A 15,823-nucleotide genomic window follows, 5' to 3' on the forward strand; every position below is an offset into this window, starting at 1 on the left:
GAATTATGATAACCCCTAAAAATGAATTTTCCAACCCCTCCTAGTTCAATTATGACTATCAAGTCAGTTAGCAGTAAGTTCTTAATTAGTGCTACTCAAAATACTATTTGAGTCTAGTGAGTAATCCAATTGACAATAGTGGACGCCACTTAGTGAGTAATTCAAATTAAGATTTATGTTGACCTCTTCATTAAGAAATTACCAACCGGTGCATTTTTGTTAAGATAACAATTCAATCACACATCAAGGCAATACAGACTTCATATAAATATTTAATCAAATCCATTCAAATATAACTAGAAGAAGAAGTCATCACAAATTAAAATCCAAATCTTCATTACAAAATAGTCTCAAGAAACATTCAACCACACTACTAAAATTAAATTTCCTAAACCTAAAATCATAGGTCCCATTTGGTAGGAAGTATTGAAAATGAGGGATAAGCATTGAGATTGAAATTAAGAAAAATCATTAAAAAAATATTTAGCATGAGTAATTACTTTTTACATGATATTAGACAAAGCCATAGAGGTGGGATTGGGGAATACCATCTTCCCTATAGTATTCATTGATCCCACATATATGGGTTTATTCAATCCTATGTAATAAGCAACCTCTCATACTAAATACTCTAATTTTAATAGATTTTCTCAATCGCAATCTCAATCCCTACCCCTTATTTTCAATTCATACCAAATAGGATCATATGGTTTGAAAGAAGGAGGAATGAACAAAAGAGACTTCCCCTTGAATAAGATAGGTTGGAAAGCAAGGGAACCAAATACAGAAAAAAGATTGAAAGCAAGAAATCCAAATAGGGAAAAATGAAGGAAAGGAAAAGTAAATATTCCTGGAAAAGAAATTGAAAATCAAATCACTCTTAATCTTCACTTGCCCAATTAATGAAAGCTGTGCAATATGCATGTGTACAGACAGGAGATTTTCATAGCTGACTACTTACCTAAACTTTCACATAGTTTAGTTGATAGTTTTTGTATCTTTAACCACCATCCACCTCTAAACCAGGATGCGGACATTGATGAGAGAAACTAGATGCTTTTGATTGGTGTGTGTAAATTTACCTTTGAGCTGTTAAATTAATGATTTTAGTCTTTTTCATTAAAAAAAAAAAGTTGTGCCACTTGCTCCTTTGTCCCCTATAAGATAAAATAAAACCAAGTGAAAGCAAATGTCCAAAGGAATTAAATGATTAAAAATTAAAACCATTAAAAATACGCAACAAAGCGAGAAAATTTCCAAAATTACCTCTCTTGATACCTGGCCACAAATAATTACAATTATTAATCCAATTAAACCACGATTAGGTGCTAAGAGCCTAGAGTTAATGGGCTGAAACCATGAAAATAATGAGATATATATTAATACCCCAACTATCTATTATATACCACTTTAAACTTTATTTTTTATGTAACTTCGATCGATATGTGAATAATCTAAGTTGTTTGCAGATAAGTAACGTACAAAATTAATTGTATAGGAATTATCTGATAAATGTAAGAGTTTAGGAGGTAAAGTTTCAAAGGGTATGTTATAGAAGTTATCTGTACAAGGTCTAAAGTTCAAGGTATATTATATATACCTCCAATCTTAAATATAAAAAAATAGTTGGAGATTCAATTTGGTTCTAAATATAAAATCTCAATTCATTTTGTCTATCATATTTATTTATTTTTTTAAAAGTAATCTTCATAGTAATTGTACATGATAAAAAGTTTTTATTATAACACACATGATTAACAAGATACTGTAGGAAAGATAACACTCTTTGTTATAAATAACTAATTTAACTAATTTTTTTATCATTTACAAATTAGTTGTCTAGTTATTATATTAAAAATCAGAGCAAGTAGAATTTAGAAATTAAAATAGTATTTGGATGCCTTACTTGTCCCTCGCAGCTTTCTGCTTCTTGATCTAATTCATATCATTCCTCTTCCTATAAATAGAAATCAATCTAGCATCTAAGAAATCAAACTTCTCAGCTTCTATAACTGAGTCACTGTTTAAGTCTCTACAGCTACCAACCTATCAATGGAGAAAGGAAATTATTGCATCGTCATGGTTCCAGGTCCAAGCTTCAACCATCTCATTCCACTCATTGAGTTAGCAAAACGGCTCGTCGTTCACCACCTGACTTCCATGTTATTTTCCTTATCCCCACATTTGGCCCTCCCTCATCAACCACACTTTCCATCCTCCAATCTCTCCCACCAAACATAGACTACACTATTCTTCCACAAGTCAATGAAAACGACATGCCCTCCGCTGCCGTTCATCAAGCAACACACATGCATCTCACTTTGTTATATTCTCTTTCTTCACTTTGTCAAGCTTTGATTTCATTGACGGATTCTCGAACTTATCACCTTGTTGCTATGATTGCTGATGTGTTCTCAGTTGATGCTTTAGAAGTTGCAAAGCAATTCAACCTCAAGACATACGCTTATTGTGCTTCATCAGGTCCTTCATTAAGTTTCTTCCTCAATTTTCCCGAACTTGATAAGGATCTTGAGATTTTTTCCACTGACTTTCGTGAGTTGCAACAGCCTGTGAAACTTCCAGGTTTCAAGCTATTTTTTGTTTCTTTGGCCACCTTGGCTATCTCACTTAGGAGCACTGGGCACTCGAAAGTTTCTTTAGGTTCAATTTATTCCAAAAGTCTAAAATCAGCGTAATGTTACCTCCTATCATTGAACGGTCAACAACACTATTTTAATAGTCAACCTTAATTTAACGATAGAGGGCAATATTGCTATAATTTTAAACTTTTAGGATAAATGTAGGCCCAAAAAAATACTTTTGAATGTTAGCACTCCTGAGTGAAAATTTCTGGATAAATTTGCACATCAACCCTTAGTAAATCAAGTTAAAAGCAATATGTATTACTATTGATATGTTTTTCAGGTTGTGTGGCTCTTCAAGGCAAGGATCTCATTGACTCGGTTCAACAAAGAACAATTGAATCCTACAAAACAATTCTTCATATCAGTAAAGGATTGGATTTGGCAGATGGTATTATACTAAACAGCTTCATGGATTTGGAAAGAAAGATAATAACATCTCTGCAAGAAAATAAGAATAAATACCCTCCTATATATCCGTTGGGCCCTATTTTACAGAGTGAGTTAGCTAGCATAAACGAGACAGCTTCAAAGTGTTTAAAATGGTTAGACAATCAACCACCTAACTCTGTTCTGTATGTTTCTTTTGGGAGTGGAGGGACACTGTCACATGACCAGCTTAACGAGCTAGCCTTAGGGTTAGAGATGAGTGGCCACAAGTTCCTGTGGGCTATGAGGGCTTCAAACGGGTTTGCTTATTCGGCTTATTTGAATGAACAAAAGGAGGACCCATTTGACTATTTGCCAAAAGGGTTTCTTGAGAGAATCAAAGATCAAGGCTTTGTGCTTCCATCATGGGCCCCAGAAATTGAAGTGTTGAGGCACGGGTCAACTCGTGCATTCTTGACTCATGTGGCTGGAACTCTACACTTGAGTGTGTGTTCTATGGCAAGCCTATAATTGTGTGGCCATTGTCTGCAGAGCAAAGAATGAATGCAGTGATGCTGAGTGAGGAGTTGAAGATTGCTGTAAGGCCAAAAGAGAATGCAAATAATGATGGGATTATTGTGGAGAAGGAGGAAGTTTCTAGAATTGTAAAGAGTGTAATGGAAGGTGATAAAGGGAAAGAGATTAATAGAAGAATTCAAGTGTTTAAGGATGCTGCCGCTAAAGCGCTTGGAAAAGATGGTTTGTTTTCAAGAACACTCGCTAGTTTAGCAAATCAATGGAAAAATTCGAATGGCAAATAGAGAAATGAGAGCTTAGTTTCAATGTATATTTTATCGTTATTTCGCTTAGTCGTGCATTTCTCTATCTTTAAAGTTGTTTTTATTTAAGTTTAACGTCATACGATGTTCTTATTTTTATTATTGTCAAAGCCAGGGGATTCATTGCATATGACATTATACTACCCCTGGTCCTTAATATAACAGCTATTTGACTAATTTGAATAGATTAAAAAGTTTATTAAGTTAATTACTCCTTCGATCCTAAATATAAGACCCTTATCCTAGTGTGTAGGGTGTATAAGGGTCTTATATTTAAGACTGAAGGAGTATTTGTAATAATTAGGTGTTATCTTTCCTAGAATATTGTTACTAATTAATCATATGTATTAGCTAGAACTATTATTTGATGAAACTTTTAATATGTACAACTACTACAAGAACTATTTTTTTAAAATGAATAAATATGAGAGACAAAGTGCCTATTTGGTTGAGCAGTGAGAGCTTAAATAAACCTGTTTAAATCTAAATAAGTGATTATGAAGCAGGTTTATCCTGTTTAAGTAATTTTTATAAAATCCTGATAAAATGTGATTTCATTCTTTCACTGCACCTTTAGGATAAGTATCTAGGAGTAGCTTATGTGTTTGAAAAATCCTGATAAATTTTTATCAACTGAATTTTCTCTAATTTACCTTTCACACTCTTCCGAGCATCTCTTCCCAAATGATTATATTTAATAATATTTATTAAACTCATGTCTTTTTGGTAATTATGCATCCATAAATGATTTTAATAAATGAAAACTAAACATAATCACAATTCTTAAAGTCACTTATAAAAGAAACATATCCAAACAAAAATCATGATTAACCAACATCACTTATAGCCACTGTCACTTATAAAAATTTACCGTTATTTAAAATCACAGTTATTCATTGCTAATCCAAATGGGTACAAAGTGGATTGTGATCTTATATTTAGAAATGAATTGAATGTCAAACTAGCTCTTATATTAAAAACTGGAGATGGTAGGTTGTACATTCATGGCCCTGAGGCTTGAGCTTACCCTTACCCTAACCCTCCCAGTTTCCCTCCTCTGATCTGTCCCAACTAGGATGCTTCTAGCTTTAGAACCAACGGATTTAAAGGTTAATTTTTCAAAATCCTTTAAGTATTTTTTGTTTATTTAAATATATATATATATATATATATATATATCTCATTACTAACCCCTGCACCTTTGTGAGAAACGAATTGCATACTATTCTTCATACATCTTTACTTAAGTTGTCTAATCTTTTTGATACATTTCATATCTATATTTTAATTTTTTTAATTAAAAATATAGGATGAATTTAGAAAAATGATAGAAAAAGAAATTGAAAATTACAATATTATAATTCAGGCTGTCAAAATCCCAAGGGAGGAAGTGGTGCCTAATACAGTATTTTGCAAATATAGTTGAATGACAAAAATGACCTTGTATAAGATTTTTTTTTTTTTTAAAAAAAACTATCAAAGTTACAATTGCCAGTATATTTCTTTTTAATGGTTGTTCAATACTTGTCATTATTAATTTACAACTTCTTAACAAATAACTTGTTATTGCTAATACATTTTTTATCATTTGTTATTTAATGCTTGTTATTACTAGTTTAAAACTTATTAATAAACTTTTTGATATAATGATATTTTTGTTATTTAACTACATTTGTAAAATACCAGATCAGGCATCACTTCCTTTTCTGGGATTTTGACCTCTTAAATGCTTGAATTAGAATATTGCAATTTTCAACTTCCATTTTTCCATAATTTTTTTGGAATTTTATAAGACAAAACATCTACATTTCAAAAGATGAAGAATTATATGTATTTTATTTCTTGTGTTCTTCCAAATAAACAAATAAATAAAATTTATATTTATATTGTGAGAATAATATGCGCGTGCACGCGCAAACATGTTCAAAAAGCATAAACATATCAGACAATATGTAATGAATGGGCCTTGCATTAATAAGGAACAAGAGGAAACAGTTATTGGGCCAATAGATGTTACTATTGGGCTTAAAGAGGGTGGGCTAATTTGGAGGGACTAGGGTATACAGTGGAGCAAGATGAAGGTATGGAGGCAGTGAAGAATATCGTCAAGCGATCTCCCTCTTTGGCGTCTATCCTTCTCCCTGTGACCGTCCTTTTCTTCTGCTTTCCTACTTACCTCTGAATTTCCTTTTCCTGCTGCGGTGTCCTTCTCTTCTACTGTTCTGGACTTCATTATTATTATTTTGCTTGTAGTTCTGGAACCATATTACAGATATGGATGTCAATTTATGTAAGTTTTATCCATTAAGTTGCTATATTATAAAAAGTGATCATAACACAATGTGATCCAATTTTTTTTTTTTCCCCAGTCTGATGGCATATGATAAAATATATAGAAGCGTTGTTTTTCAGGTAAAAGTCTGTGATCTCATCTCGATGAAGAAAATATTTAAATCACAACAGGTTTTGTACTGGCTGGTTTTCCACTAGCCATGCCTTTAATTTGAAACTCGATAAGATAAAGCTTAGAACAAGGTTACTAATCAATTTGCACAAAATAAGATGGCCCAAACATAAAAGCAGTCAGAATTTTCACTATATTGAGAGGGAAAAAAACATATTTGCAAAGATTTACATATAGGGTTGAGTTATTGGAAATGATTGAAAAGTAAAAACAAGATATAATAGCATGTAATACACAAAACTTAACGTGGAAAGACCCCTATATTATATGTCCAAAGAAAAAAACTAAAAGCAACGAGCCAAAAGTTGTACTATGAACAACAACCAATTAAATTACAATATAAATCCGTCATTTTTCTAATAACAGAAAAACTATATATATATATATATATATATATATATAGAATGATGAATCAAGGTTTGGATTCTTAATGGGAGATATCCCCAGATTTAATACCTAACAGTGTTTCAAACACGACTACCTCTAATAGAAGAATATCTATGCTTAGCAAAATATTGGCATCTCAGCTCCTTCATAGGTTTTAAGTAATTTGATTTCGTCCATTGTCTCAAGCTCTTGGCTTGCCCTTATAATAAGAATGTATAAAGTATCTTACAATCTTATAAAATGTTTTCTTGTATTGCAAAGCAAGCAAGTATTGAATATTTTTTTAACATTACTGTCGTCTATATCGCCACCAAATTTAATAATCAATGCAAGAGAGAATATATCAAGTCCAACCCAAAAAAAAAAAAAACAAAGAAAGAAAGTCATGGTAACGCACCAATTCGAGGCATACATTCCGATAAGATATAGTTGTTGGCTAGCAATTGGAAACGAATATCTATCATATCTTCATCTGTTGAACATATAATATTCCTAGTGGCAAAAAATAAATAAATAAATATAATATTGCCCATGTTAGGGGATTTTACACGTTTACGAGGTCAACGGACAAAAAATGTTTAGTCCACATGGACTCAACATTTTAATATGTTCAAAATATTTTTAATAGAACCTATCAATTTTTCAAACAACAAATTATGAATGTAGTGGGCCTCTCTCAGCATTAAAGACAAAAGATGCTAGCATAAAAAATGAGCAGCATCAAATTGCAATTTATAAATCGAACTACTCTTAGTATAATTAAACAAGTTTAGAACACTAGTTGAGATAAAGAAAACTATATTTGCTTTAATTACTCCTATAAATAAAAGTACTTAAGAGGAAGTATTTGAAGCGACATCCAGAATATCAATCATTCATGGAGAAAAGAAATCCTTGCATCGCCATGGTTTCATGTCCAGGCTTTGGCCATCTCATCCCAGTCGTAGAGCTTGCAAAACAACTTGTCATTCATCCTCACTTTCATGTCACGCTCTTCATCCGAACACTTGGCCCTCCCTCCACAACCACCTATTCAATCCTCCAATCTCTTCCCCCTCACATAGACTTCACTATTCTCTCACAAGTGAATCAAAACAACATCCCTCAAAGTGCTGTCCACCCGACAACACAAATGCATCATACTGTCATGCTCTCTCTTTCATCATTTCATGATGCTTTGAACTCATTAAAATCTCAAGATCATCACTTTGTTGCTATGATTGCGGATTTCTTCTCAGTGCATGTGTTACAAATTACGAAGCAATTCAACCTCAAATCATCCGTCTATTATGCTTCAGGAGCAACTTCACTGTTTTTCTGCCTTAACTTTTTCCAACCAGATAATGATCATGACATTGTTCTCTACAGGGTTTCGAGAACTATCACAACCTCTGAAACTCCCAGGTTTCATAGCTTTTATCTTCTGCTTTAACGAAACTAATAATATCTATCAAAAATAAAACTAATGGAACTTCCTTTTAGGCTGCATAGCTTTTCTTGGCAAGGATCTTCCTGACACAATTCAGGAAAGATTTAGTGCATCCTACAAAACAATTTTGCACATCTATAAATAGTTTGATTTTGCTGATGGTATCATAGTGAATAGCTTTCAAGAATTGGAACAAGAGGTAATAACGGCTCTACAAGGGAGTAATCATAAATACCCACCCATTTATCCATGGGGCCCTATTTTAAAAACCGAATTAACTAGCAAAAATGAGTCAAATTCGAAGTGTCTAGTATGGTTGGACAATCACCCACGAAACTCAGTTCTCTGTCTCTTTTGGGAGTGATGGAACACTGTCACTTGAACAACTTCATGAACTTGTTCTAAGGTTAGAGATGAGTGGCCACAAGTTCTTGTGAGTGGTGAGAGCCCCAAATGAGTCTGCTTCTTCGGATTATTTGAGTGCAAAAAAAGAGGGCCCACTTGATTATTTGCCTAAAGTTTTCATTGAAAGAACCAAAGACCAAGGCCTTATGGTCCCATCATGGGCCCCACAAATCCAAATCCTGAGACACGAGGCCACTAGTGGCTTCTTGACTCATTGTGGTCGGAACTCCACGCTTGAGAGTGTGTTCTATGGCAAATAGCCAATGATTGCGTGGCCACTATTTGCAGAGCAAAGAATGAACGCGGTGTTGATAACTGAGGAGTTGAAGATTGCTCTGTGGTTGAAGAAAGATCATGATAATAACAAGGGAATTGTCAGGAAGGAGGAAGTTTGTAGGATTGTGAAGAGAGTAATGGAAGGTGATGAAGGCAAAGAAATCAACAGAAAAATTCAGGTCTATAAGGATGTTGCTACAAAAGCACTTAGTGACGATGGTTCCTCAACTAAGACCCTCTCTTGCTTATTATCTGATCTCTTGAATGGAAAATGATTTAATTCGAATGATCGAGTTGTGCCAATAACAAATGCTTGAGTTTGATTTGTATATGTATTATATACAGATACTGTATGTGTGGGTGAGTTCTCACGCTAATGGCCAAGATTTTAGAATTATATATATGGAACTAATTCTATTAGTTTACTGCTAGTAAAATTACTGATTGAATTTCATTGTAGATGATGATATCTATACAGATGGATCTTATATATATCGTACAATGAAGTACCGCATGAGTGGATATATAGGAATCAAAATCTGCCGAATCACTCATGTTATGATCTTCTACATCCTAGGTCTTCCCGTTCCTTCATCTGGTAAGATCCATTCCCTCTCCTTCCTTCTTTTCCATATAATTCTGGTCGTTGAACCAGACGCACCCTTGCAATTCAATGCATTTGTGTGTGTGTTTAAATTTACAGTAATAATTAAAAAAAAGTTTTGAAATGAAAAATACCTATGAAAATATATGAAAGAACTTTTTTCGAGTTCAAATCTACCAATCCAAGTTTAAAAAGAGTACAATAATGCCGGCATCATTAAAATTAACCAATGTCCATTTTCTTCGTTGTGGGACCCATGATTTTTTTTAATAAAAGTGTCAAAATACCCTAATTAAAACAAAAAAAGTTAATGTAAAAAAATACATATGAACTTATACCAAAAATTCACCAAACACCATATAATTTTTATGGAAGTACTTATAAATCTTGTAAGGGAGTCGTCTAATTTAATAGTTATGCCAATAAATCTCTTTTAGTCTCGTAATGAACATGTAGGAATACTTTTTTTGTTCTATTTACAAAGTAAAGAGAGAATATTCTGTCCGTTTGGTCCATAATATAAAAGAATGACTTGGTCTAAAATATAAGTCACTTAGAGAGTAATTAATGCTCATTTGTCAATTTTATCCATGCAATTAATGCTTAAATATAATTTCTTGTATTTTTTGTATTCTTCGTAATCTTATTTAATATGGGTATTGAAAAATATTTTCAATTCAAAACATATTTGATGAATTAATTACCATTTTTTGATATTGATAAATTAGTTAAAATGATTTATATTGTAGACCAGAATGAGTATAAATTTGGATTCTATACACAAGACAGCTGATGTAATTTTTCATGTAAATGTACGAATTTGTCCTTATTAAATTATTGGTACTTGTTAATTCATCCCTCAATTTTGTCTTCTTCCCATCCCTTACTTATTCTTGTCTCTTCATTTATAAAGTACTCTTTCAAAATTTTGCTTCGCTGAGAATAGATTCATGCACAGCATTACTTTAAACATTGATTGATTGGTTCACTGTCTTTAAAATTAAAAATAATTCGTTGATAAAGGGACATAATAATGCATTTAACTTCCTTTTTATTGGCATTTGTCTGTGCCAAGTGAATTGTAATCTACTGGTCCTATTTATAAGTCACTTCTAACATATTCTTCATAGACCAAGAAAAACCTTAAACTTCATTTACTTTCATTTAAAATTCAACAACTTTACAACTTTATCCTTATTTAATATATATTATATCTCGTATAAAAAAAGTCAACATAATAATAAATAAGGAATAAAATTGTACATTCATGCAAAAAATTTCTCTTAGTAGCCTATAAATAGGACAAAAAAATATTTTCTCTCTCTATCTTATAAATAGGACCGGAGGAGTATTTATTTACTTCCAGCCATCAATAAATGCAAATAAAATATTTAATATTTTCAGTATTTTTATTTTTAAAGCATTAAATAGTAAAATTAAGAAGCTTTTAAATTTTAAGGCAGAGTATTAGAAATTCCTCTTAAATACCACTCCGTCTCTTATTATAAGATTCAATTTTTTGAATGGTTATGTCCCTTTTTATAAGATTCTCTTTGAGTTTGTCTAAGCATTTAATGTATTATTACCTATTTTATCCTAATTTAATGCATCTAATACATTCTCTGTATTCATTTACCTCACTATTATTTTATCACATTTACCCATTTATATATAAGGGTATATTTGGAAAAAAAATGCATTTGTTACATATTACTTGCTTTTAACTAATTTTAACTATTTTCTTAAACCGCACAACTTAATTAAAAAGATCTTATAATAAAGGACGGAGGGAGCAGCATGAGAGGAGCAAAAGCATTTATTGGATGAAAGCTCATCAAATAATGTATAGTTGGCACTTTTAATGCGTTATAATAAATGTCATACAGAATACTCCTTCTTGTCCTTATCATGAGAGTCCTTTTAGAGGAAATGAATGTTATAATATATTTTATATAGCCATATTTAATGAGGGTAGTGAGAGAATATAAATTAATGTGATGTTAGAATTTAGTATAATTAATAAGAAAAATATTGAAAATTACTTGAATTTTATGGCATATTCATTGATTTCAATTAATTGTATGGGCATGCGTGAATTAGTTAAAAGGTTCTTATCATGGTTATCAGAATCGTGCGATTCGGGATACGAATCGCACGATTCCTTACAAAATTTGCATTGGGAGATATGAATCTCCCAGTGTATCTTCAGTGCATTAGTATCGTGGCCTGAATCGTGCGACGTATTCTGGGCAACGTCAGGTTGCGCAAATCCGACCCGAATCTATGCGCGACTCGACACGATGAAACCCCCCATTTTCATTTTTTTCTTTTTTTTTCTAGTTATATAAGGGAAGTAACTGCCAAACCCTATTTTTTTTATTCCCCTCTTGCTCTTCTTTTTACGTTTTACTCCATATCTTGTGCCCTATGCCAGTTGCTTTTTTTTTTTTTTTCTCTTCTACCGGTTCCATGCGGCTGAAATTTGGAAGCTTTGAAGTTTGAATATTGAAGTCTTCTCCTTTGCTGGTTCTTTCTCTAATCTTTTACTCCTATTTGATAATTTTTTTACTCTATTTTTTATTGGATATTATATTGGTGGGAAAAATGAGTCAGAATTAGAATAAGAAAAAAAAGGAAGCTGACATTACATGGAAACATTGTGAAAGTGTTCCTCCCCATAGACTTATGGTTAAATGCAAATACTGTTCACATCAATGTTGGGGTGGGGTAGCCTGGATGAAACATCATTTGGCTGGAACTAGAGAGAATGTGAGTCCCTGTACAAGTGTTCCTGATGAAGTTAAAAATTTATTTGTTAAAATGCTAGAAGATAGAGAAAAAATAAAGATGCGTAGTGTTGAAATATTTAAAGAAGCAACTGCTCAAGATGCTAAGGGGAAGGAAAGGACATCAAAAACTATCAAACAGAAAACGATGAATGAGATGGTAAAAGATAGAGAGTTAATAATTCAAGATATTTGTAAATGCATCTATGGTAATGCTTTACCATTCAACTTGGTAAGAAGTCCACTGTTTATTCAAATGTTAAAATCTATTGGTGAATATGGTAGGGGTTTGAAACCTCCAAGTTATCATAAGGTGAGAGTTTCTCATTTGAAAAAAGCTGTTGATAAAATTCAAGAAAGTTTAGTGAAGTATAAGAGGGAATAGGAGAAATGGGGTTGTACTTTGATGTGTGATGGTTGGACTGATGGTAAAGGGAGGTCTCGTACTAATTTTTTAGTTAATAGTCCTGGTGGGACTGTTTTCTTAAAGTGGGTGGACACAAGGAGTGTGATTAAAGATGCTAAACAAATGTTTGAATTACTAGACAATATAGTTGAAGAAATTGGGGAGGATAATGTGGTGCAAGTTGTGACAGATGGTGCCTCAAATCTCGTGGCAGCAGGGAAGATGTCAGAAGAGAAGAGAAAAAAATTATTTTGGTCCCCTTGTGCAGCTCATTGCCTTGATTTAGTCCTTGAAGACATTGGGCAACTTCTGATATTTTATAATACCATCACCACTGCGAAGAAAATAACAACATTCATTTATAGGCATACGTGGGTCCTTAACTTGTATAGAAAATATTCCAAAGGAAGAGAATTAGCTAGACCAGCAGTGACAAGATTTGCAACAGCTTATCTTACACTAAGTTGCATATTGCAGCAAAAGAATGCTCTTTGAACCATGTTTGCTTCAGATGATTGGGTTTCTAGTTCTTTTGCCAATAAAAGTGAGGGTAAGCAAATGGTAGACATGATTTTTGGGGATTCTAGATTTTGGAGTCCCATCAAATATTGCTTACAGCGTGTGAGTCCACTTGTAAAAGTTTTGAGACTTGTAGATGGTGACTCTAAACCTGCTATGCCATATATTTATGAAGCAATGGATAGAGCCAAAGAAGAGATTACTGACAATTTTGAAAAGAAGGAATCAAGGTATAAAAAGATATGGAAGATTATTGATACTCGTTGGAATTTACAACTACATAGACCCCTTCATGCGGCTGCCTACTTTCTTAATCCTAAGTAAGTTTTATACAATTTAAAGTTTATAAGTTTAAATATTTATTATTAATTGTATGTTAGAAAAAGATAACTTATTCATTATTTTTTAGGTTCCATTATGATGAAAAATTTAATGCGGATCAAGAATTCTATTTTGGTTTATATGAAACTATTGAGAAAATGATTCCAGATAGGAAGACAAGATTTTTAGTTGATCAACAGCTTGAGGCATTCAAGTCTGCCAAGGGACTTTTTGGAAGGAGCATGGCAATAGATACTAGAAACAAAAAACAACCCGGTATCGTTCTCTAGTCTATACTATTTATAAGAATTTAATTTTTAACCTTAATAATAAATCTGAATTTTGAAAAACATTCCTAATTATTTTTTTAGCTCTTTGGTGGGAAAGTTATGGAGGAGAAGGCAAGGAGTTACAAAAGGTAGCTATGAGAATTTTGAGTCTCACATGTAGTGCTACTGGATGTGAAAGAAATTGGAGTACATTTGATCAAGTGCATACTAAACGAAGAAATCGCTTAGAACAACAAAGGTTAAATGCACTTGTATTTGTTAAGTACAACCTTCAACTTGAGATGAGACAAAAGATTAGAGAGGAAAAAGGACAGACATATGATCCAATTTGTTTATCAGATATTGAATCTGATGATGAGTGGATCACTGAAAAAGAAAACCCATGCTTGCCAGTGGATGGGTCATGGATGGACATACATGAGAGTTTCACTCTTGATGAAGGAGCTCCAAGCAAGAAAAGAAAGAGAGGTATAATATTTTAAAACTAAACATAAGTTGATTTTAGTTTAAATATATAAAATCATACTTATTTAAGCTTTTTGTTTTTCCCTTAGGTCCAAGAAATTTGAATGCCAAAACGAGTAGCAAAGGGAAATCTATAGTGGAACAAGAGAATGAGAATGAAGATAATGTTGAAGATGGGGAAGAGGAGGACGATGAAGAAGTGACATTATTAATGGAGGATGATCATGAATTGAGTGACATTGATCTTGGAGATGATGAATGATGAATTGAATTTTATGTTTAGTGACTTTAGTCTTTTTAAGTTAGGAGTTTGGTTTTTGATTGATTTTGGGGACTATTTATGTTTAAAATTTCATATGTTGGCTTTTTTTTTTTGGACAGTTTATAGTACCTAATATTTACAAACTTCTAATATTTTTTCATATGAAAATTACTTATATATTATCCTTAATAATTGTTCATGAATCTTACGATTCGCGATACGGTATGATTCAAAATTCATAAAACCGGCTTTCCGATACACCATTCATATCTCGATTTGATAACCATGGTTCTTATGATATAGACCAAAGGGAGCATTTTTAGTTTCAAATGAAAAAAACGATTAAGGATTTATATTTCCAACTCCATCACATCTGCATACACTTACCATCTACTTCCTCCGTCCCTTATTATAAGATTTTTTAACTAAATTACGCGGTTTAAAAAAATAGTTAAAATTAGTTAAAAGCAATTAATATGTAGCAAATGCAAATTTTTTTCCAAGCATACACTTATATATAAATGGGTAGATATGATAGAGTAATAGTGAGATAAATGAAGAAAGAGAATGTATTAGATGCATTAAATTAGGGGTAAAATAGATAATAATGCATTAAATGCTCAGATAGATTCAAAGAGGATCTTATAAAAAGGAACATATCTATTTAGAAAATTAGATCTTATAATAAGGGACGGAGGAGTATACTAACTTTTCTTTGAGAAGCCGAGGAAATTGTTGACTTATTTAAACAGATAACTGATGATATTAGCAAATGACATTATAAACAACGCCGTTTATTTAATAATTATTCTGATGGCCTTTATTTATAAATTACTTTTAACCTTTTGGTACGTTACTTAAATCAATAAAAATCTTAAACCTCATTAACTAATTAGTTTTAAAATTTAACAACTTTCATGATAGAAATTTAATAATATGATTATTTAATAGGATTAAATAAAATCTTTCCTATCTGCCTTATACTAATAGGATATAAGAGTATGGCTATAAACCTCATAATATTGTAATGATGTTGTTTTTACCATATCATTTGCTAATATTATCAGTTACGTCCAATTTCTCTCCTATTTAATTAAGTCAACAATTTACTATAGGCTTCTCGAAGAAAAGCGGATAAATGTTCACCAACAATAAACTAATAATGCACAAAGGAACAAAAGCATTTAATGGGTATAATGAATATGAAGTTTCATCCAGCAATGCATAAGTAAGACTGAGAGTTTGCGAAAGAAAAGTGAGAGTTTTAAATAAAATATAAATTATAGAATATTTTCCGTTTCAGCTGAAAACAATAAAGGATTTATATTTCCATTCCCACCACTAACTTTCTTCAAGAAG

At 32.1% G+C, this 15,823-nt stretch overlaps 2 protein-coding genes across 2 annotated transcripts; both read left to right on the plus strand.

Annotated features, from left to right (window-relative positions):
• Positions 1-2,276: 2,276 nt before the first annotated feature.
• LOC114754238 (UDP-glycosyltransferase 72B1-like) lies at positions 2,277-9,086 on the plus strand. The gene is made up of 4 exons (XM_028943027.1): positions 2,277-2,583; positions 2,926-3,477; positions 3,564-3,770; positions 8,824-9,086. Exons 1-4 carry the CDS (start codon positions 2,277-2,279, stop codon positions 9,084-9,086), a joined length of 1,329 nt encoding a protein of 442 aa, XP_028798860.1.
• A 4,519-nt stretch (positions 9,087-13,605) lies between these two features.
• Positions 13,606-14,478, plus strand: LOC114754239 (uncharacterized). The gene is made up of 3 exons (XM_028943028.1): positions 13,606-13,723; positions 13,819-14,205; positions 14,292-14,478. Exons 1-3 carry the CDS (start codon positions 13,606-13,608, stop codon positions 14,462-14,464), a joined length of 678 nt encoding a protein of 225 aa, XP_028798861.1. The 3' UTR covers positions 14,465-14,478.
• Positions 14,479-15,823: the final 1,345 nt, after the last annotated feature.

Source organism: Neltuma alba, unplaced genomic scaffold (genome assembly GCF_004799145.2).
Source record: "Neltuma alba isolate B1F8T4 unplaced genomic scaffold, ASM479914v2 tig00010124_pilon, whole genome shotgun sequence".
Classification (NCBI taxonomy): Eukaryota; Viridiplantae; Streptophyta; class Magnoliopsida; order Fabales; family Fabaceae; genus Neltuma; species Neltuma alba.

What these genes read in the sequence shown, in the direction of transcription:
- LOC114754238 (XM_028943027.1), top strand. Translation starts at nt 2,277, where the DNA reads ATGCCCTCCGCTGCCGTTCATCAAGCAACACACATGCATCTCACTTTG. An exon ending in ACAGCCTGTGAAACTTCCAG is followed by an intron (nt 2,584 to 2,925) that starts GTTTCAAGCTAT and finishes TATGTTTTTCAG; the next exon opens with GTTGTGTGGCTCTTCAAGGC. An exon ending in TAAAGCGCTTGGAAAAGATG is followed by an intron (nt 3,771 to 8,823) that starts GTTTGTTTTCAA and finishes CACTATTTGCAG; the next exon opens with AGCAAAGAATGAACGCGGTG.
- LOC114754239 (XM_028943028.1), top strand. Translation starts at nt 13,606, where the DNA reads ATGATTCCAGATAGGAAGACAAGATTTTTAGTTGATCAACAGCTTGAG. An exon ending in TAGAAACAAAAAACAACCCG is followed by an intron (nt 13,724 to 13,818) that starts GTATCGTTCTCT and finishes TTATTTTTTTAG; the next exon opens with CTCTTTGGTGGGAAAGTTAT. An exon ending in AAGCAAGAAAAGAAAGAGAG is followed by an intron (nt 14,206 to 14,291) that starts GTATAATATTTT and finishes TTTTTCCCTTAG; the next exon opens with GTCCAAGAAATTTGAATGCC.